This window comes from Sorex fumeus, unplaced genomic scaffold, assembly GCF_029834395.1.
Source record: "Sorex fumeus unplaced genomic scaffold, SorFum_2.1 ptg000191l, whole genome shotgun sequence".
Classification (NCBI taxonomy): Eukaryota; Metazoa; Chordata; class Mammalia; order Eulipotyphla; family Soricidae; genus Sorex; species Sorex fumeus.
Genome location: NW_026606248.1, coordinates 3,716,723 through 3,738,850, shown reverse-complemented (window position 1 = coordinate 3,738,850; position 22,128 = coordinate 3,716,723). Strand labels below are relative to the sequence as shown.

Here is a 22,128-nt window from a genome sequence, read left to right as displayed (position 1 = left end):
ACTGCTGGAAGTGGCCCTCCAAAAAAAAAAAAAACCAAAAGACAGTCAAATACTGGTGAATAAGACTTTAATATCTTATTAATCTTCATCCAGAATTAAATTGAACAATGAGATCGTTTCAAAATGGACATGGGTTTCCATACATTTTCTTTTCTCTCTCCAACACACAGTCTTTGGGTCACACCTGAAGGTGTTCAGGCCACACTCTGGCTCTACACTCAAGGATCACTCCTGGCGGTGCCCCGGGAACCATGTGAGATGCCAGGAATTGAACCCTGGTTGGCTGCGAGCAAGCAGCCCGTGGGCTGTACTACCACTCCAGCCCGCACCTTCCACTTGCTACCAGATGAATTCTGTAGACTGTAGTAAATTTGGAGAAAATGACAATTTTAAGAATTTTAAGAAACTCAAGTACTCCAATTACAGTGATCATCTTTGGAAGGATAGTAGGAAACTATAGCATAAGAACTCCATACATTGTTCAACAAAAAGATTGTTTTCTTGGTGTGGAAATGGGTGAGTTGAAAAGCATAATGTGAATTTCTGATTGCTTTGGCTGTCTCGACAGAAAACTACAGTTTTCCTTGGTATATGGAAGTGGAACATCCCTATTTGGCATAATTTGATTAGGGTATTTTTTTCCTAGGAACACTGAAATTTTTTTCTGTAAAAATGAGTGACAATAGCATTCCTGCATCTCACCAAAGAGAAAAAGTTTACCTCCAGATAGTGGGCTGGAGCACAGCAGGTAGGGCGTTTGCCTTGCACGCGGCCAATATGGCCGACCCGAGTTCGATTCCTCTGCCCCCTCGGAGAGCCCGGCAAGCTACTGAGAGTATCTCGCCGGCAAGGCAAAGCATGGCAAGCTACACAAGCTCCCCGTGACGTATTCAATATGCCAAACACAGTAACAATTGTCACAGTGGAGACATTACTGGGCCCGCTGGAGCAAATCGATGAACAACTGGAGGACAGTGACAGTGACCTTCAGATAGTGGAAACCTGTAATAAGCCAGTAAACTGAATTTGGACAATCTGCCCTTTTTTGTGTGGCTAAGGTTAAAGTACTCATTCTAGAGGGGCCAGGTACAGCGTGCAGTGCTAAAGGATTATTCCTGGACCTGTGCTCACTAGTGACCCCTGCCGGTATTGCGGATGGACCCAGGTTTGGCCACACACCATCTCTCAAGCCTCCAAGAAGTTGTTTAATATTACTAAAACAGTGTCTATTGCCCATATTCTGCTTCTTGCCAGTTTTTATTTCCTATAAATATTGTTGGTAGGGCTGGAGAGATAGGAAATTGGGTAGGGTATTTGCCTTGCATGTGTCCAACATGGATTTAATTCCTGGTATCTCGAGCCCCACCAGGAGTGATTCCTGAGTGCAGAGCCAGGAGTAGGCCCAGAGCCCTGCTCAGGTGTGGCTCTCTCTTCCAAAAGTTTTAGTTAATGAAGCTCCTTCTTTGTTCCTAGCTTTCAGGACTGTGCTCAGGGCTTAGTCTGGGCTTTGTGCTCAGGGATCACTCCCGGCAGGGCAAACATGGGTGGGCTGCATGCAAAACAAGCACCCTACCTACTGCTACTCTCTCCGGCCTGAAGCCCATCCTTAATTTTCCTGCATTGTGTGCAAGAATGTCTTCTAGAAATAGAAGAGGCTAAAACAAAACTCTTAGCTGTTGGCTATTCTAAAACTAGTTACTAGTTTGGAAAGTGTATCTGCTAAACATGGACACCTCTGTACATGCTGCATTGCTACTTTTTTAAAAAACAGAAATGTCATGTTTATTCCCAAGGTTTTTTCTTCAAATATATGTATAATTTATCTTTATGATGTCATTCTCAGGCTAGTCTCCCTGCTAATGATGGCCTATGGTTATATAAAAGGAGAAAGAAAGACAGATGCTGATCACTCCCTCAGGTACAGAAGAGATAAAGGACCAAAGCGTGACCTCCTAATCTCTAGAGATTTATTCCCTACCATAAAAGCTTCCAGTTTTCTGCATCCGCTGACTAGAAGAGATACTAAAAGGTTAGAGGCGCTTGGAAGGAGGAAAGAACTTTGGGGTCTGCAAGGTGTTTTGTGGAGGGTTAGATCCTGACCTAACTCTGACCTAAAAGTTAAGGTAGGATTTCCGTAAATGGATAACTGGAGGAGAGGTTTTTGGGGGGAATAGGAAGATTACTGAGAGCAAAGGCACAGGATATGCATGAGGCTTTTGATGAGGAGAATAAATGATCATGGCAAATAAGAGTGACTTAGTAAATTGGTGCTACTCGGTGAGTGACAGGATGTGGGCTCAAATTGACCCTCATAGCAAAGTTCCCTTCGATTTTCAATTTTTGAGGAGAGCATTTAGATAAAATTAAATTCACTGACTAATCTTAACAGAGACAAAACAGAAAAATCAATAGTATCTCTCTATTTTAACTTTCTGAAAAATTTGTCTACTCTGTGTGTGTGTGTGTGTGTGTGTGTGTGTGTGTGTGTGTGCGTGTGTGTGTGTGCGCGTGCACACAGGGTTTTTTCTGTATTTGCTTTTCTGGATTCTGCTCTTCAAAGTACCCCGACTTTAAGTTTACCCTCAAGTAACATGGAAATGACCAAGAAAGAGAATCAGAGATGGAAATATAATTTCAGGTTGTTCTCCAGAAAAGAGATAATTCACAATTCTTCCATTTCAAAGCATCAAGAGGGAGTTTTGCAAAACTTCACATTTCTGTGAAGAGAAACATGATTTGTTCACTCTGTGATGAATTATAGCAGAGAGATGGAAGGATATACATATATATGCTTATGTATATATATTCTATAGTTTATTGTTATTAATTAGAAGAAAGCAAGGGCAAATCCAATGTTTAGGAAAAACTTGTTTTAGAGTTTGCAGCTAGAAGCATGACTCTTACTTTTACCTAAGTCACTTAAACTGATCAGAAGTAAAAAATGTTTCCGCCTTCCTCTTCAGACTATTTTGTCAGAGACCAAGCATTTTGCCTTTTATAAAACGCCCACATCGGATGCTAGCATTGCTCCCCATTATACCCCCTGGATCCAGAAATATGCCATTGAAATAGCCTTCAAGAGCTAAGTCAAGAGCCAGTATTTTAATTTCTTCTTCTAGTCTATTGTGTTGCTTCTTATTCCAGTTCTTTTGGCAGTTGGACCTGTGAATCATAGGAAGAAAAGAGAAAAATTAATCCTGAAAAGTCAAGAGTTTTACAGCAAACATTACAAAATTTCCCTGTCTCAAAAGAAGTAGAATTGGTTAGAAATCCCAGCTGCACACTCCCTTCCCCCAAATCATGATTAAATAACACCAAAAATCAAAGCCAATATTCACTGGGCATTTTTGTAATGCCAAGGATTGATCCAAGGCTTTGAGCACATAGTAAAGCATTACTAGAGGCATAGGACAAGTGTTAGTGTTTGGATGCTGATTCTGGTACTAGTACTTACTAGCTATGTGGTGTTGGGCATTAATGCTTCTATCTGTCAAATGACAAGAAGATCTAATTCCAAGGCCATTATAAGGAGTAAATAATATATAAAGGTTGATAACCATTGTTAACTTCTATTTTCAATTTTTTTTCATTTTATTCAATAACATCTATTTAAAGAGGGAACAGGCACAGAAAGGATAAATAATTTGCCCAAGATTACAAGTTAGGAAGTGGTAGAGCAGACTTTTATTCCAAATCTGCCTAGTTTCAATAGCCATGTCTTAACCAAATAAAAAATAAGAATAGAAAACTATCAAAAAGTAGGAAATGTATTTTCTTATTAAAAGTTGGTCTTTCCTCTATGAAACACATCCTAATGGGACTCATTAAAATATGATTTGGAGCATCTCCAAGATACAAGAATGACAAGAGGGACTTAAATCTAACTGCAAATCACCTTTAGAGCTTTGTTTCATAGGGACAACTTAAAGATAACGCAAGTTAGTAAAATGTTTCAAAGGGTGTTATATCTTGGGATGCTGACTCATTCATCATGCACATAGCTCCCAGGAGTAAGAATAAGTCCAGAGGACATTCCAAGTTTGTACAATAATGACTAAGAATGTTTCTCCCATTGTCTGTCCCATGTAAAAAGAACATGCCACTTGCCAATGTAATAACATTTTGGCTCTACACTAAGGTCCTCTTGCAACCATTCTTTGCTTACCACTGGGGAGTGGGTGGGTCGGGGGAGCTTCTGGGCTACTCCCATGCAGTACTTGGAATCAAAACCAGTACTTCATGAACGCAAGGCAACTAGTGTACCACGGAGCCACATCTCTGACCCAGGTTCAACCCCCTACACTATAAATGGTCCAGTGCACACTGTTGGGTGTAAGCCCCCTGCCAAAGTGTTTGTGGTACGTACATGCATATATATATGTGTGTGTAAATCACAAAATATTCACATTCATGAATACTCAAAGGTACCAGGGTTGTGAGATTGGCTGGATGGGAAGATCTGTTTGGCATAGGTATTTAATTAAACACATCTGCTTAGAGTTTCTGCTGTGACCAACACCTGAGTGAGATGAGCAGAACCTGTCCTGAGGCACTTGGATCTCCTAGTATTACTACATAATAGTTACATCGTACTCTACATGAAGTACAACGAAGGAGCTGTGAGAGAGGCTTAATGAGGAAAACACAAGAGGGAGAGAATTCACTACTGCCTTTTGTTTTGATTTCGTTCCTTCTGCTTAGGACAGGCCTAGTGGGTAGATTTTGATGGATAGAATTAGAATGAATGAACAGGAAATTTGAGGGATCAGAGGATAGTACTGTGGGTAGGGCCCTTGCCTTGCATGCAGCCAACAGGGATTCCATCCACAGCATCCCATATAGTCCCCTGAGTACCGCCAGGAGTAATTCCTAAGTGCAGAACCAGGAGTAACCCCTGGGCGTTGTCAGGTGTGGCCCCAAAACTAAATAAGTTAATAAAGGAAATCTGAGCAAAGGAGGGATATGGCGTCAGAAGCGTTCAGGGGAAATGAAAGGGTTTGCTGTGCTGACACAGAGCCAAAGTGTGGGTTTCAAATAAACAGCATGAACATCAACAAGGAATTTGTCATCAATGCAAATTCTCACGGCTCATTCAATAGCAACTAAATTTTGATTAATACTGAAGCTTAACTATCACCATCACGGGACTTAGAAAAGTTATACATAAAAATCTCCTTATTTGGGGTCAGTGGGCAAGGCAATAGCCTTACATGCTTCAATGTGTGTTTGATTTCCAGCACCTCATGTGGTCCCGAGTCCCACCCAGAGTGCTATCTGACCACACATATATAGGAGTAAGTCCTGAGCACAGCTGGAAGTGTCCCTAAAACGAAAACTAAATGAAAAACAAATTTTCCTTATTTCAGGCCAAGTGATAACTCAATGTGATGAGTGAAACAGGAGGTTCAAGTTCAAGTTCAATATCAGAGTAGCTATTCCCTGCATCCAGCATTTCTGGGTGTGGCTGAAACACACACACACACACACACACACACACACACACACACACACACACACCGTACACATGCACCCCTACCATATTTCTTTCCTTACTAGGTAGAGGCAATTTTAAGCCTATATACTATATGCTTATCATATACTTTTTTTTTTTGCTTTTTTTGGGTCACACCCAGTGATGCATAGGGGTTACTCCTGGCTCTTCACTCAGGAATTCCCTCCTGGCGGTGCTCGGGAGACCATATGGGATGCTGGGAATTGAACCCAGGTCGGCCGCGTGCAAGACAAACGCCCTACCTGCTGCGCTATCCCTCCAGCTCCTATCATATACTCTTTTAAGATAAGTTTAAAATGTTCCTATGTTTGTCATGGATGCAACTCAGTTGAGCAGCTACATCTTCCTGCATGTAATGAGGCCCTGAGTTTGATCCTCCTGACCCCAGCCAATCCTCCCCCGTCCCTGCCAAAAAAAAAAAAAAAATCAGTCTCATTGCTTTCTCCCATAAAGAATCCCTTTCAGCATGAAAATGCAAGTTCAAGTTTCTAGGCTATGACATAGGTTGTATAGATTTGGTTTGGGCTCTTGTAGATTTTCCTAGTTTCTCTTTTGGAGGTAAGAAAAACGGGCAGGAAAAAAGAAGAAATTAAAGATAACTCTGGGAACTTAGAACTAAATGTATAAGAGAATGGACATAGCAGGAAGAACTGGGAACCAGAAATTAAAACTAGATCCAAAAAAGAAGAAATTGGTTTACGGCCACATTAAATGAAGCTGTTAAGAAAGCCCTGAGTTGGGCTGGAGAGATAGTACAACAGGTAAGGCATTTGCCTTGCACGCAGCCGACCGGGTTTGATTCCCGGCATCCCATATGGTCCTCTGAGCACTGCCAGGAGTAATTCCTGAGTGCAAACGCCAGGAGTAACCCATGTGCATTGCCGGGTGTGACCCCCCCCCCCCCAAAAACAAAAGCCCTGAGTAATCTCAAAAGAAAAGGAGATATGGGTATTGCCTACATTATAAAATAATAGAAATAGAGGAAAACAAAGTAGGAAAGTGAAATGAGAATTTTGAAAGTCTAAAATCTAGAGAAACTAGTTTAAGAATAAAGCTCTTAAAAAGAACCCTCCTCTGAATGGCCAGAGAAAGAAGATTTGTTACATACAATCTTAGGTTTTATAATTATAGAAACTGTCTTTATACCTGGGGCTAAGGAATTAAACGTAGGGCCTCACACATGCAATGCTTTATCTTAGAACCATGTCCTCAATCCCATATTCTATATTTGTAAAAACTGCTAAATGTCATAATATTTTTTTTGCTAAGTTTGCTCATGATATTATTACACTGAAGACTTTCCAAAGGAGAAATTTAGCAATATCTTTAGAAGACTGACTAAAAAGAGTTCAGTGATACATGGTGAGCACAAAATGAAAGTGAATATAAGTACTTTGTGGGGCTGGAGTGACAGTATAGTGGGCAAGGTACTTGTCTTGCACATGGCCAAGCTAGGTTTGATCCCCAGCACCCCATATAGGCCCTCAGGCCCTGCCAAGAGTAGTCCTTGAGCCGGACATGAGTCCTGAGCACTGGCAAGTGTGGCCTTCCGATAAATCAAATATTAAAAATAGGTAGCTTGTATGATTTTGTGTAAGGAATTTGTGTAAGATATAAATACAGATGGCCTCAATGAATCAAAAAGTTGCTAGAGTTATTTATATATGTAGCACTGTAGCACTGTCTTCCCATTGTTTATCGATTTGCTTGAGCGAGCACCAGTAATGTCTCCATTGTGAGTCTTGTTGTTACTGTTTTTGGCATATGGAATAAGCCAGGTGGAGCTTGCCAGGCTCTGCCGTGCGGGTGGGATACTCTTGGTAGCTTGATGGGCTCTCCAAAAAGGATGGAAGAATTGAACCCAGGTAGGCCACGTGCAAGACAAGCGTTCTACCCACTGTGCTCGGCTCTTCACAAGCTACCTGTCTGTCCCAATGGAAAACCAGCAGTACTGTACTACTGCACAAGAAGGGAGACATCCACTACATTGGCAGCTATCGCCCAATCTGCCTATTGTCTGTCATCTACAAGTTGTTCACTCTAGTTATCCTGAATAGGATTGGCAGAACACTAGATGAAGGACAACCATGCGAGCAAGCAGGGTTCCGCAAAGGATTCAGCACCATCGACCATATCCACACGATAACCAAGATCATTGAGGTTTCTCGGGAGTTCAAGATGCTGCTCTGTCTAACATTCATTGATTGAAAGAAGGCCTTTGATTTTTTTGAGACGGAAGAGGTCATCAAAGCCCTAGCCAATCAGGGCATTCAAACTCAATACATCAGGATCCTCTGTGAGCTGTATTGCGGATTCACTACCAGGATCTCACCATTCTACAAAGAAATGATCATTCATGTCAAGAGAGGGGTTCGGCAGGGTGATACCATTTCACTGAAACTCTTCAGTGCCACCCTTGAGAATGTCATGCGACAACTGGAATGGGAAGGAATGGGAGTAGAGATAGATGGTCAGCAACTACACCACCTCCACTTTGCTGATGACATCGTTCTAATAACACCAAACATCAGCCAAGCGGCACAAATGCTGGCCGACTTCGACCGTGAGTGTGGAAAGGTCGGAGTGCAGCTGAATCTCACAAAGACAATGTTTATGAGAAACAGTCTCGTTCCTGACGCTCCATTCACTCTCAACAGAACAACCATCTCCGAATGCAACAGTTACGTGTACCTAGGTCAAGAAGTCAACATGACAAATGACCTGGCACCTGAGTTGGGCAGGAGGAAGAGAGCGGCTTGGAATGCCTTCAAGAGCGTCGAAGAAATAGCTAAGCGGACAAAGAACCTCCGCTCCGGGCACATCTCTTCGATTCCACTGTTCTTCCTGCATTAACATATGCCTCAGAGACCTGGGCCCTACGAAAACGGGATGAGAACGCTATTCGGGTCTCCCAAAGAGGAATCGAAGGAGTATCACGTTTCACTCAAATGAGAGAAAGAATTCGGAGTTCCGACCTCCATTGATGGTCAAGAATCAGGGAAGCTGTCTCGTTTGCTAAGGCGTCGAAAATCAGATGGGCTGGACACGTAATGAAATTTGGAGATGACCGCTGGACTAGAGCCATTACCGACTGGATTTCATGGGACATCAAAAGACCGCATGGCCTACGAGATGGTCAGACTTCTTTGTCAAGAGCCTGAATGATCAGTTTGAGGCTCTTCATGTCCTAGAACGAACAGACGCCATTGGGCTACACTAGCACATGACAGGGACTAATGGAGACATTACTGGCGCCTGCTCAAGTGAATCGATGAGTAATGGGAAGTCAAGTGATCAAATGATCAAGTGATATATCTATATATATGTATGTGTAAATACATATATAGTTTTACAGTGAATCAAAAAGCCACTGTGTATTTGTTATCAATTTTTGGGTCATACCTGGCAAGGCAAGGGCCTCACTGTACTATCTTTCTGACTCCTGGAATTTCCACTTTAGTAAAAAGGTTCAAATACTCACCTGTGATCATAGGTCATGTACAGACTACAAAAACATAGAAGATAGAGGAAATCATACTAGGAAGGGCCAAGTTTGTGTAAGTCTAATGTCTGTGTTGGGCTGCTATCACAGACTCAGAATTATTATCACATGGAAATGATGAAAGTCATTATCTAATGAACTCTATCTGTTAGATAAAATAAAACTTTAAAAAATATCATCAAAAGCAGAGAAATAAGATCAGGAATACAGCTCAAAGGGCTGGCATGCATGCTGAACATGTGGGAACTCGAGTTCCATCCTAGTGACCACTGGGAAAGCAGCCCCTGAGCACCATGCAGGGAGTAGCCTCTTGGCACTGCCAGGTGTGATCCCCAAACCAAAAAACATCAATTAAAAAGCAGTTTAAAAAAATCTAGAGGTGACAAATAACTAATGGGAATAAAACGAGGCAGGGATTCAGTTAGATGCTAGGGTGTGGTGCAGACTGAGGAAAACTAGAGTCAGTTACTTATTTCAAGAAAGAAAAGCAGGCAAAAAAGCACAAAAGGCCTCCTGGGCGTGATTCCAGCACTGCATGGTCCCCTGAGCACCATCAAGAGTCACACTAGAACCCTGACCATCACCTGATGTGGCCCAAACTCCCCCAGAGCCCCCCACCAAATATTGATCCAGCTAATTAGTGCCAGGCAAATGCAAGTCCTATGTGGTCTATTATACAAGTAGATGAATTTATACAATATATGATTTTTTTTTGGCAGAGTCTCCTGCCCCCGTGACTGACTGTTCTTGCCAGGGCCCCTTGGAGGGGAGTGGGTTGAGTTTCCCTCCCTGCCCCGACCAGGGATCTGGCAGCCGAAGACCTCCAGAACCAGCCACCACCATGCTGAGACCACTCTCCACATGCATGAAGGTACTGGCAGAAGAACAAAGGCACGTGGATCCTGGGGCTGAGATCTCCAAGCCTACTCAGATTGGGATGAGCATCCTCCACCCAGATCCTCCATATTCCAGTAGGCAGGGGTCACACCCACCAACTGGCCCCCTGGCGCCGTGTAATCCCATCAACGGCCAAGACTCAGAGGCTATAAAATCCAGCTCCCAGAAGCGCGCAGCCGCATTTGCGGCCGCGCAACATCTTATTATCTCATTCCTACTTTGGACAAACTGGCAGGCTACTGAATGTAACCGCCCACACGGCAGAGTCTGGCAAACTCCCCGTGGCGTACCCAATATGCCAAACACCAGTAACAATGATGGGTCTCATTCTCCTAACCCTGAATGAGCTTAGATATGGCACTTTAAAAAAAAAAGTCTCAGGGGTAGGACGAAGGAGACATTACTGGGGCCTGCTCGAGGCAATTGATGAACAACAGGTAATACTTAAAAATTCATGCAATTTGGGGCAGAGAGACAGTACATAGGTAAGGTATTTGTCTTGCACATGACCTACCAGGATTCTATTCCTGGCACCACATACAGTCCCCTGAGCCTTGACAGCAGTGATCTCTTAGCACAGAACCATAGCTGAGTACTTCTGGCTGTGCCCTCCCACAAAATGGAAGAAAATATATCTGAGTATATGCAAGTCAAGTCGAATAGGCCCATAGATTTTTCCTGTCCTCCGGCGTTTCTCAGCCTTTTCTTACTGTGGCCCTCTGCTAACCTTACTTTGTTCCTGTTTCCTACCCTGTGCTATTGCTGGTCCCCTAGTCTAATGCTGCAGCCCCACATTTATATGATTTTCATCTGTGGCCCCTGGGGACTCCCAGGGACCATATGGCCCCTAGATGAGAAAGTTCACCAATTTTTAAGAATTGATACACAGATCAGATCTCTCTTAAGCTGTATTACGTGGGCAGTTTCTTGAAAGAGGAAGGATTTGAGCAAAGAAAATATCCAGATTTTCCTTTAGTCTTTGCTAACAACTTTATTTTAAGGTCCCCAGGCCACAAGTGTGAATAGGGAGGGAACAAGCATTACAAAATGAGAGGGAAAAATATATGCATATGAACTACTTAAAATACATACTCTAGAAAATACAAATATTTAGGCTGAAGGGATAATACAGTAGAAAAGGCACTTGCCATGCATGTTGCTGACTGGGTTAGATTTTTTGGTACTGTATATGGTCCCCTGAGCTCCACTAGGAGTGATCCCTGAGCACAGAGTAAGCTCTGAGCAAAGAGTAAGCCTGAGCACAGCTGGGTGAGGCCCAAAAACCAGCTAACCAAGCAAACAAAAACTTCTCAGTCCAAAAAAGAGTAGTATTTTTTCCTTTGCATTCTGAGAATAATTTCTAAGTATATTTTATGCACTCAATAAAAAACAAAAAGTTTTTTAAAAAACAAACGAAAGTGCCCAAAACAAAAAAGTTCAAAATTGTCTTTTTATTTTAACCTCACATCAAAAAACTGAGAAACTTGGAAAGCACCTTAACCCTCCAAGCCAAAAGGTTGAGGGGCCGGAGAGACAGTACAGTGGTTAAGGGACTTGCCTTCATGGAGCCAACCTGGGCTCAATCCCTGGAATCCCATGTGGTCCCCTGAGCACCTGCAGGAGTAATTCCTGAGTGCAGAGCTGTGAGTAACCTTGAGCATCGCTGGGTGAGGCCCCATAACAAAACAACCCCCTCCTCCCAAAAAAAGCCTTCCCCCAAACCTCTTGGTCTCATGGCTCCTTTGTCTTTTTTGTTTTTCGGGGGGCCTCCCAAGATTGTTTTCGGGAGGCCTTCGTGTCTGGGAGTGTTTCTGCTGATTTTCTGCTGGTCCGTGGATCAATATAAGGACCTGGACATGTGGTGCTGCTCAGGTCCTGCAGTACCAGGAATCGTCCAGCACATGTCTGAAGTGCTGGAGTGGGGCCGAAGGATGCTCTGGATGTTGTGATGCTGGGGATCAGACTGGGATATGCTGCATACAAGACATACACCTTAACATGTATTGATGGTTGTGGCTCATTCACATAACTAAAACTATCCCTTGCTCAGGGTTTTGAGATATCACCACTCACAGAATTTAGAGCATTTCACTACATCTAAGACGTACATTGTTTTGATGTTTTTCAACAGTCCTGAAGTCAGAAAGCAGCTTGTAATCAATGGTGCTTCAGGGTAGCTGGCTGCATGGACAAGCAGAAACACGCACATCACAGCTTTTGTACTATTAGTGCTTACTACATACATGCAGATGGATACCACATAAAGTTTCTTGTAACGAGTGATAGCGTAAAAAGTGGCAAAATGTAGTGGGCACATAACTTCTTTGTATTATTTAAAAGCCTCGGTAAGCCTAAAATGATCTCAAAATAAAAAGGTAAAACATGTCTTTTAAAAAACTACACTAAAATTCAGCATTAAAGCAGACATTTATTATGTAGGCAGCAAGTCACAAAAGCAGAGCAGCGGAGAGGAAGTTGGTATTATTACAGCAAATTTTCAACAGTGAAACTGCATTTTCACATTTTTCTCATGGAGCATTTTACAGGAACACATAAAGTTGAGTGACACATTTTTTTATCTGAGATATATGAAAAGAGATGCCGCTCAAGCCAAGCCAGGACACTGAAAATGGAAAAGATTGTCAATTCCTTGGTTGAAAGTGATTTCAAGACAGAGGCTAATACATAAGACAATCAACAAAAATCACTTGACTTTGCTGCAGACTTTTCTTTTATAGCATAAAAAGACAAGTGAAGTTACCAAATTGATAGCACTTTATAATTGATTAGCAATGAAAAATGTAGTATTTGGCAGGGTGATGAATTCATACGGTTATCATCATAAATTTATTTTACTGCCCTTTGCTCTGGGATCTGGGCTTAGAGCAGCTGTGTTCTCACCTAATGAAAATTCAGTGTTCTGACCATGAAAATGACAAAACAATGCGATAGGGGTCAGAGATTTGGCTCAAGTAATAGAGCACATGCCTCAAATGTACAGCCCTGGGTTGGTTCTCTGACATCTCGCGGCTTCCCTAGTTTCATTAGCACCACTGGGTTCAGCCCCAGTGACCACAGAGCTCCTCAAGCATGACCTCCATGGTGAAAAATAAGATTAAAACTCTCAGCATTCTAAGTTCCACAAATGTGAGACTACGTATCATGTTAATGGCTGCAGCCTTGACTCTGATGGGTCTGATGAATGAGAGTACCATGGAAATAGTCGCTACATTCACAAACCAATGATATACTGGAGTGGGACAGACTCCAGCAAAAGCAGACTTATGCAGATCTCCATTCTTTCAGAATGCAAAGAGTTAGGTCAAAGGATCTTTTGAACTTCATTATCTCTTCTACTCTGAATTCGTGTGTCGCATTAAAAAATAGTTTTGGGGGGCACACCCTGTGGGCCACTCCCTCTGGTGCTGGTGTGCCACCAGGACCATACCCAACAGTGCTGGAGGAGAGAGTCAGGAGGGAGGTTGTTCCTTGCAGTGCCAGGGTCCAAACCTAGGGCTTTGAACCTGAAAGCAAGTGTGCTACCAATTGAGTCAAACCTGTGCTCTCTATGTACTACATTTTTTTTCCTTTTTGGGTCACACCAGGCGATGCTCAGGGGTTACTCCTGGCTCTGCACTCAGGAATTACTCCTGGCAGTGCTCGGGGAGACCATATGGGATGCTGGGAATTGAACCCTGGTCAATCGCATGCAAGGCAAATGTCCTACCCGCTGTGCTATGGCTCCAGCCCCGTATGTACTATTTTTAATGTAGATGTTTCAAAGACTTCTTATCATTCTTTTCAGACAAATGTTAACTTTTAACCAAATGGTTGCAGAAGCCTGTCAACTCTGCTTTACCACTGATCAGTGACAGAAGTGACAGAGCTAGTTCCTCTCCAAGCAACGCCCAGCTCCACCCCCTATGAGGTCTGACTGCAAGTGGAAAAGCAGGTGCAAGAAGTCTTGATGGTGTGCCCAAGGACAGGCAGAGAACTCCTGCTTGACCTTACATGACCTCTAGTGTTCTCACACTGGTTCTGCCCTGGGATGACCCAGAACTCATCTAAAGAACAGATAAATGGCATTTTGACTTAAAAGTAAGAAATGTTCACATAAACTGAAAAATTTGTAGTTCTCTGATGAAATAATACATGAACTCTTTTGCCAAGTAATTCACTGTCAAACTACATGCTAGACTTTAAAAAATAATATAGTTAATTGCCAACCACTGTAACCTTTGGATGCACACAGTACTCAGCTTCCACAAATCTTATCTTCATGATACAAAAAATATCTCTGCAACTTAATCTGCAAGGAATAGAACATGTTTACCTATGCAGGACTAGTAGTACAGCATAGTAAATATTAAAACTGGAAAAAAGGGGCTGGAGCGGTAGCACAACGGGTAGGGTGTTTGCCTTGCACGCAGCCAACATGGCCGACACAGGTTCGATTCCCAGCATCCCATATGGTCCCCCAAGCACCGCCAGGAGTGATTTCTGAGTGCATGAGCCAGGAGTATCCCCTGAGCATCACTGGGTATGACCCAAAAAGCAAATAAATAAATAAATAAATAAATAAATAAAACTGGAAAAAACAATTGGAATAATAGCAAAATAGTTTAACATTCCATAAATCCATACAACAGCCTGAGGTCTAGTATTCGTTGGCTGGCTTAAAAAAAAAGAGGAGGGTATAAATATAATTTCATGTATACCCTCCTCATCTACTTGAAAAACTATCAACTGTTTTTTTGTTTGCTTTTTTACATTTTAGGGAACCATACCCAGCAGTGCTCAAGACTTACTCCTGGCTCTGTGCTCAGGGATTACTTCTGTTGGTGCTTGGGGGACCCATATGTGGTGCTGGGGATTGAATCAGGGTCAGTTGCATGCAAGGTAACAAACTTAACCCCTATACAATTTGACCCAAGAAGAAACTGTTTTTAAAAATTGCAGAAGCTCAATTGTCTACAGAGGACTGGTCTAACTAGGCCTCATTCTTATTTCACAGCAGGTTTTGGGGGACCTCTGATGTCAGTGCCTCAGGGCTAGGATGGTGGCAGTGTGTCAGGACAGACAAAAGCTGAAACACGGATCTCCAGTGTCAAGTCCTTGTACTGCTTCCTCGTACCTTCTAGAGATGTATTCACATATCTAAGACTCAGTTTCTTTCTGTTTTATATAATAGAATATCTATTGATAATATAGTATCTCTATAATATCTATTTTGTATGGTTGATAAGGGGCTGGAGCGATAGCACAGCAGGTAGGGCATCTGCCTTGCACGCAGCCAACCCGCCCGACCCAGGTTCGATTTCTCTGCCCCTCTCGGAGAGCCTGGCAAGCTACCAAGAGTATCTTGCCCAATGGCAAAACCTGGCAAGCTACCCATGACATATTCAATATGAAAACACAGTAGCAACAAGTCTCACAATGGAGATGTTACTGGGCCCGCTCGAGCAAATCGATGAACAATGGGAGGACAGTGCTACAGTGCAGTGCAGTGGTTGATAAGATGATGATTTGTTAATTTAGATAATGGAAAGTCCATAGTACTTTCCTATAGTAAGTGCTCAGTAAATGTTAGATGCCAATATTAATGTCTCGCCAGTTATAAAGATGTTTGTCCTTAGGGATAATCAGAAATTTAGCTCTACTGCTAATTCCTGATTGGCTTCCCCCAGGCAGTCACAATTAGTGAGAATCCCCGAGTGTTAAAATGAACCAAGGGTGGTGTTGGGCTACCCTGAGCAGGATGCTGGTTCACCATTTCTCCCTCCTTCTACTTACAGGTTTGAGATAGGCGACATTGCTCTGACGAATATCATTCAAGAGCTGGTCTCTGGGGGTGATTTCAACCAAGGGAGGTGGCCTATTTTTCGGCACTGGCTTGAGGGTTTTGATGACATCCTTGAGGTTGGTTTTCTCCTGTGGGTCCCTGGCTTCCGGCATCCGAGATTTGCGCTGGTTCTTCTTCAGCTTCACTACCCGGAAGGAGTCAGGGTCTGTCCTGTACTGCGGAGGCTGTGACTGATTTTTCATCATCTCATTTTGCCGACCAAAGGGGACTGCCTGGGGGTTTGGAGACTGAGGAGACTGGAGGAATTCCTGCATTCTAGGATCTGGTATTGGCCCTCCCAACATCTCCCACATCCCGGGTGGCAGCCCCAACCCATTCTCTAACATGGCTATTAATTTCCTCTGCTCTTTGAGTTGCTGCTGCTTTTGTTCTTCTTGTCTCTTCTGCCTTTGTTTATCCTGATTCCTGGTGAGCAGGTTGGTTACCACCATTCTGGGACCTGGAACCTCAAAATGGTAGCCCATCTTCAGGAGAGTGTTGTTGGCCTTCAATAGGCGGGATATTTCCATTTCAGCATGGTGGCCCAGCATGTGCCTCTGATTGTGAAACCGCAGTTCGGTGAGTGTCTCATTAAATTGGAGACACCTCATGATGGCCACAATGCCTTTACCGGTGATGAAATTGGACTCGATGTTGAGAGTGGTAATACTTCTATTTTCACGCAGCATGTTAGCCAAAGCAAATGCGATGTTCTCGTCGGCTCCGACATTTGCTAGACTGAAGGTTTTGACATGCTTGTTTTTCTTCATTGCATTGACAAAGTCCAGTAACATTTCTTTTGGGATGTTCTCAATGTTATTAAGGTTGAGTTCTGTCATTTCAGGATCGTTCTGTCTGACTCGCCTCAAGCTCCCATCCAGGTCTGTTTGGTTCCCTGAAGGCCTCGCACTCACCTTTAAAAAACTGGTATCTAGGGCTAACTTCTTAGGATCTAATTTGGATATTTTTTTCACACTTTTTTCTTGGGCCTCGGGCCCATCATTCTGCTTTCCAAGTGCCTTATTGGTTATGAGTTGGCAGTTGCTCTCACCATTTCTGATTATTTGCTCCTTTATGTCTTCCTCTTCTCTTTTCGTTTTTTCATCACTTTCTCCACTATTATTTTCATTATCTTCATCTTCATACTTGTCTGGTTTTTGGACATTATTGCTGCTCTTTAGTTTTCTATTATTTGCAATAATTTCACTATTGAGCTTATCTTTTAAATACTGGGACATATTTTTATTACTCTTGTCTAGTTCTTCGTGTTGCTTTTGAGTGTTTTCCTAAAAGAGAAATTTCTGAGGTTTAGAATACATAGAAGTAAAGAAATATGAACTAGAGCAATATCTATTGTAGGTGATAAAATTCATTATTAAGTAAAAGAGTATAGACTGGAGAAATACTACAGCAGGTAAGAAGTTTCCCTTGCATGCAAATGACCTGGGTTTGATCTTTGGCAGCCCATATTGTTCAAGCCTGCCAGGAGTGATCCCTCAGTGCGGAGACAGGAGTAACCCTTTAGCTCTGCCAGGTATGCCCCCAAAACTAAAAAATAAAGAAATAAAAGAAAAAGAATAAGCAAATAACTATGAATAGCATCTTATTTGTATGTACATATATATGCCTGTATAATGCCTATATATACATTTATATGACATATATAATATGTACTCAAGTTTATACATTCATAAGAAAAGTGTTGTCATGCTTGCCAAGTTAGCAGTTAGTGCTGAGGAGGTGAGATAACCATTAAGATAACTCTGGGGAGAGGTATTTGATGGATTTTCACTTTACTTATTTGACTTTTAGATGTTGTAAGTCTAGAGTGTTTGACTTATTTTTTGAGAGCCACAACTGGGGGTGCTCCAGGGCTACTCTCAGTTCAGGGGTCAGTCCTGGTGGTGCTCAGGGACCATGCAGTGCTGGAGGCTGAACCCAGCATCTGGCAGACCTTCTAATCTTTTTATTGTCTCTAGGGCCCTTGAGTTCTTCATTTTTTATTGGTTTTTTTTTTGGAGGGGGGACTCACCAAGAGGTGCTTGCCAAACCCCCAGCATTCCCAGTGATTCTTGGGTTAGGGCTCAAGAATGTGGTGGTACTTAGACCCTTGGGTGTTGGGGATTACTTGAGTCACCCTGCAGTGCTCAGGGTTCCCAGGGCTCACCTGGTGGCCCTTGGGGGAGACTATGAGGTACCAGGGATGAAGGCAGGATCAGCAGTGTGCCAGAGAGATGTGCTTTGACCTCTGAATTATCTCTCCTAGTCCACTTAAGTTCTTTTTTTAAAAAAAGGTGCATAGTAATAATTTATAACCAAAAGAAACATGTTCGTAGAGATACAAATAGAAACTCATTTTTGCTGTGTTTATCTGATTTCCTTACGTCAAAATAAAACCCAAATAAATTTGTTTTCAGGTTCATAGCATTTTAAAATTGTGTTTAATTCTAGAATCTATTAAAAATAACTTTCTTTAAAATCTCATGGAGTTATTAGCATATTAAAGTATTTGTTTCAGATAAAGCTAAATAGACATCTTTGCACTCAGTAGCCCTCAGCTACACAGTAGGTTTTTTTTTTTATTGTACTCCTAACTTAACTTTACATTCCTAAATTTCTTGAAAATCTTGTATGATGTGTACATCAAATGTCCTTTAAAGCATGGATTTTAGGAGAGATGAGAACTGTTTGAAATATACAAACAAAAATTGTACTTGAGTTATATCTTTCGCTCTATAAAAGGGACTCTGATTATCTCAAGGATGGGCTCACAAGACTAATCTCTTTTGGAGGAAAATGTCCAGGAAGCAAAGTTAGTCACACATGAGGGGCAAGACTGTACAAAGATTCAGAAACAGTTACTTTGTCTGAAAAAAGAAAATAGCAGTCATTAATCAACTATATTTGTTAGATTCTTAACCATTAGTTGGAATTTTATACAGTAGTACACTTAATAATTTCATTTTTAAAGCAGGAGTAGCAGTTTGATATAAGCAAGAATTTGGTTTTATTGCCCGTAAAAAACAAAACAACTAGGCTGGAACGAACAGTTGACGCCTGAACGCTCAAGCATACACCGCTGAATTTCCCAGAAGTTCCAGCAGGGGGAGCTAAGCATCAAGCTGTTTAAGTCATACCAACCATTCCATCATCCATCATTCCTCCCGTTGATCGTCGATTTGCTCGAGCGGGCCCAGTAACGTCTCCATTGGAGACTTTGTTGTTACTGTGTCTGGCATATCGAATACTCTCGGTAGCTTGCCGGGCTCTCCGAGAGGGGCGGAGGAATCGAACTCGGGTTGGCCATGTTGGCCGCTTGTAAGGCGAACGCCCTACCCACTGTGCTATTGCTCCAGCCCCCATATAGTGTGTCATATACCACCTTGAAGCTGATGGCTTTTATAGTGGCTTTTACTCTGATTGTAAAATACCTGCAAATGCTTCCTAAGCTCAAAACTGTTAAGACCAGAAATTCATTTTCTTAATCCAGGTACATATAAAAATTTTCCTCACCATGAAATCATCTTGTAGTTTTACTTAATTGTAATCACTGTGATAGCAATCTGACAAGGTATATGGATAACAGCAGGCATAAATAAATGAAACTTTACCTGGGATCCGAAGTCATTTTCAAATGGAGCATTCAAGAAACTATTCTAATATAAATTAACTTTATAGGTCCAACCACAGTTTTAGTTCTCAGATAAAGAACATACTTAAGAAAGAACTATCTTTTAAATAGCTTAATGGCTTCAGTTTCTAAGTGTCACTGCTATTATCCCATGCACTGTAGGAACTTTCAATACTTGACCTATTTTACTTGGAAGGTGTGTGGCAGGTCTTAAGGAAACAGTGAGACCCTTGAAATTATATGTCAAATATTGAATGTATATGGATATGCGTGAAGAACAGATTACAGAGACTTCATCAGCTATTTACAAAGGCCTTTCAGCTAGTAAAAAAGTTGAGGATATTTGATTCAGTAAGTATTATGTCTATGAATGTGTGTGTGTATGTGTGTGTTTGGGGGCCATAACCAGTAGTGCTCAGGGGTTACTTCTGACTTTGCACTCAGAGATCCATCCTAGAGGGCTCAGGGGCTCAGGGTACCATGTGGGGTGACAGGAATCAAACCTGGGTCGACCATGTGCAAGACAAATACCCTACCCACTGTACTATTGCTCCCACAGCCCTCCTACCCCGCTAAATATAGGTTTTTTTCAAATATAAGTTTTATATGTTTATATATATAACCCAAGAGCAATTTTTAAAAAGACATTTTCAAGAAATGAGCAACTTTCCCCTCAGAACTATATCACATAAGTACATCAGAAAACTCAAAACTGTAGTAGGAATGGATATCATGATTTAATCTTTAAGTGCAATAAAAGAAGACAAAACATGAAGTCTTGAAAAATGACAGTTACAAACAGGACACCTGCCAGCCCCAGCCACCATTTCTCTGTCGGACACAAATCCCTGGTTACCTCAGATGGCACAAAGGTGACAGGAACACGTTCATCTTCCAGCATACGTCTGGATGCCTTCTGCCAATACATATAATCAACCAAAGACTTATGGTCGAAGTTTCCTGTTGGCGGCTTGTCTGTCTGATCTTTCTGGATCATTCCCACAGGAAGCCTGGGGTCAGGGGCCATGACTTCCATTTCTGATTGCAGTTCTTTCAGCTCTTCGGGAGACAAATTGGCCAAGATTTCATCTTCATCAATCTCCCCATCAAAGAGATCTTCTTGATCGGAATTCCTGCTGTGTTCTGACATGATTTTTTTCCTATATTTTTCTATCTTACTAAAAAAGAAAAAATAATCAAAGATATATATATGTGTATATATATGTATATATTTTTTAATTCCCAAGAGATTTCTCCAGTTAACAAATATCCTGGGTCAACAGTCTCTTGAGAGAGAATTCCGCCCCTGAAAACTCCAGTGGTGCTTGCTGAGCAGCTAGGAGTGACTGCAGAGAACCTAATGCCGAATCTATATTAAGCAGAGCTTGGCTGGAGAGGGTCAATTTGTGGAACTACTACGCCACTCTCTTTTTGGCAACTTGAGTCAGCTGCGCAAATCCATCTGACATTTCAGTACAGCTGCTTAGTTTTGCCCATGAGTGACTAGTTTACAGAATCTCTGTAGAAAAAAAGACTTCTCCTCGGGCCATCATAGGATCACACACATTCATGCAGTCTCCACACACACATACACACACACATGCTAGAAGAAAGCAACTTCTTTTTAGTTAAATTTGGAAAACTTACAATACTGCAGAAGAAATATTCAAACAGCAACTTGAATTCTCCTGAAGTAAAAAAAATCAGTCAACTGTGGAAACTAAGCTCTTCAGACTTGCCTCTTCACGATGGTGTGATTCTGGATTCAGCAAATGACCCTGCACACAGCAAAGCAGAGGTCTGGCTGCGTTACTCATCTACTGTGTAAACTGAACCTTCACAGGATGTCCTTATTTGCATCTAGATCCTGTGATCTGACAGATGGGGGCAATCAGCACTTGAGTTTCCACTATGAAGAAATTTACTATGAGGAGCTATTTTAAATAGTATTTTTCTTATTAATAATTCTTAGAGGCCAAAATTAATAAAAAATGAATCTAAATTAAAATGTAAAAATAAACCCATTAATCTATGAACAGAAACCATGAAAATATATTATTTATAATCTCAGAGGGCAATATGGTATGATTAATCCAAATGGCAGATGTATATTTCTTTGGGCCCAGCAATCTCAGTTCTTGAAATATATCCAACTTATCCAAAAGAAATAACCTTGTATGTGTACAAATATGTGACTCCAGGAATATTTGATGGAAAGGTACTGTGTGTGTGGGAATTGAAAATAGCTCAAGTGTCCTACAATTGGGGATTGAATGCATAACTATGAGACATCCAAAAGAAGGATCCTAATAGGAAGGATTGGGTGATTGTAAGTTACACACTTGAAAAATAGCACTGCACTGCACTCTCCTCCTGTTGTTCATCGATTTTCTCGAGTGGGCACCAATAAAAGTAAAAAAAAAAAACCGGATTTTATAAGTTAAAAACAGATGATAAAAGATCACTGAGGTCACATGTCTGGTAAAAGCACAAGATGATTAACCAAAATATTGAAACCAGAACATGGAAAGATAGGAAATGTACTATCAAGATTCATGTACTTGCCTTGCATACAGACAACCCTAATTATATTCCCAGTACTACATATGGTCCCCTGACACTACCAGGAGTGATACCTGAGCACAGATGAGGAGTAAACTCTGAGCACAGCTAAGAATGCCTCTGTTCCCACCCACCTAAATTAAAATTGTTAGCTACCTGTAGTAAAATGTGGAAATTTGTTT

At 41.8% G+C, this 22,128-nt stretch overlaps 1 protein-coding gene across 1 annotated transcript; it reads right to left on the bottom strand.

Moving 5' to 3' along the window:
* Nucleotides 1-2,777: 2,777 nt before the first annotated feature.
* On the bottom strand, nucleotides 2,778-20,534 carry LMOD3 (leiomodin 3). Its single transcript, XM_056108024.1, has 3 exons — nucleotides 20,241-20,534; nucleotides 15,705-17,039; nucleotides 2,778-3,162 (listed from the first exon to the last, which is right to left on the bottom strand). The coding sequence occupies exons 1-3, from the start codon at nucleotides 20,532-20,534 to the stop codon at nucleotides 3,136-3,138; spliced, it is 1,656 nt and encodes a 551-aa protein (XP_055963999.1). The 3' UTR covers nucleotides 2,778-3,135.
* Between the last annotated feature and the right edge of the window lie 1,594 nt (nucleotides 20,535-22,128).

Excerpts from the sequence above, each read along its gene's own strand:
- LMOD3 (XM_056108024.1), bottom strand. The coding sequence starts at position 20,534 with ATGTCAGAACACAGCAGGAATTCCGATCAAGAAGATCTCTTTGATGGG. Across the intron at positions 17,040-20,240 it reads TCACCTTTGTGCCATCTGAG|GAAAACACTCAAAAGCAACA; the intron begins GTAACCAGGGAT and ends TTTCTCTTTTAG. Across the intron at positions 3,163-15,704 it reads ATGTCGCCTATCTCAAACCT|GTCCAACTGCCAAAAGAACT; the intron begins GTAAGTAGAAGG and ends TATGATTCACAG.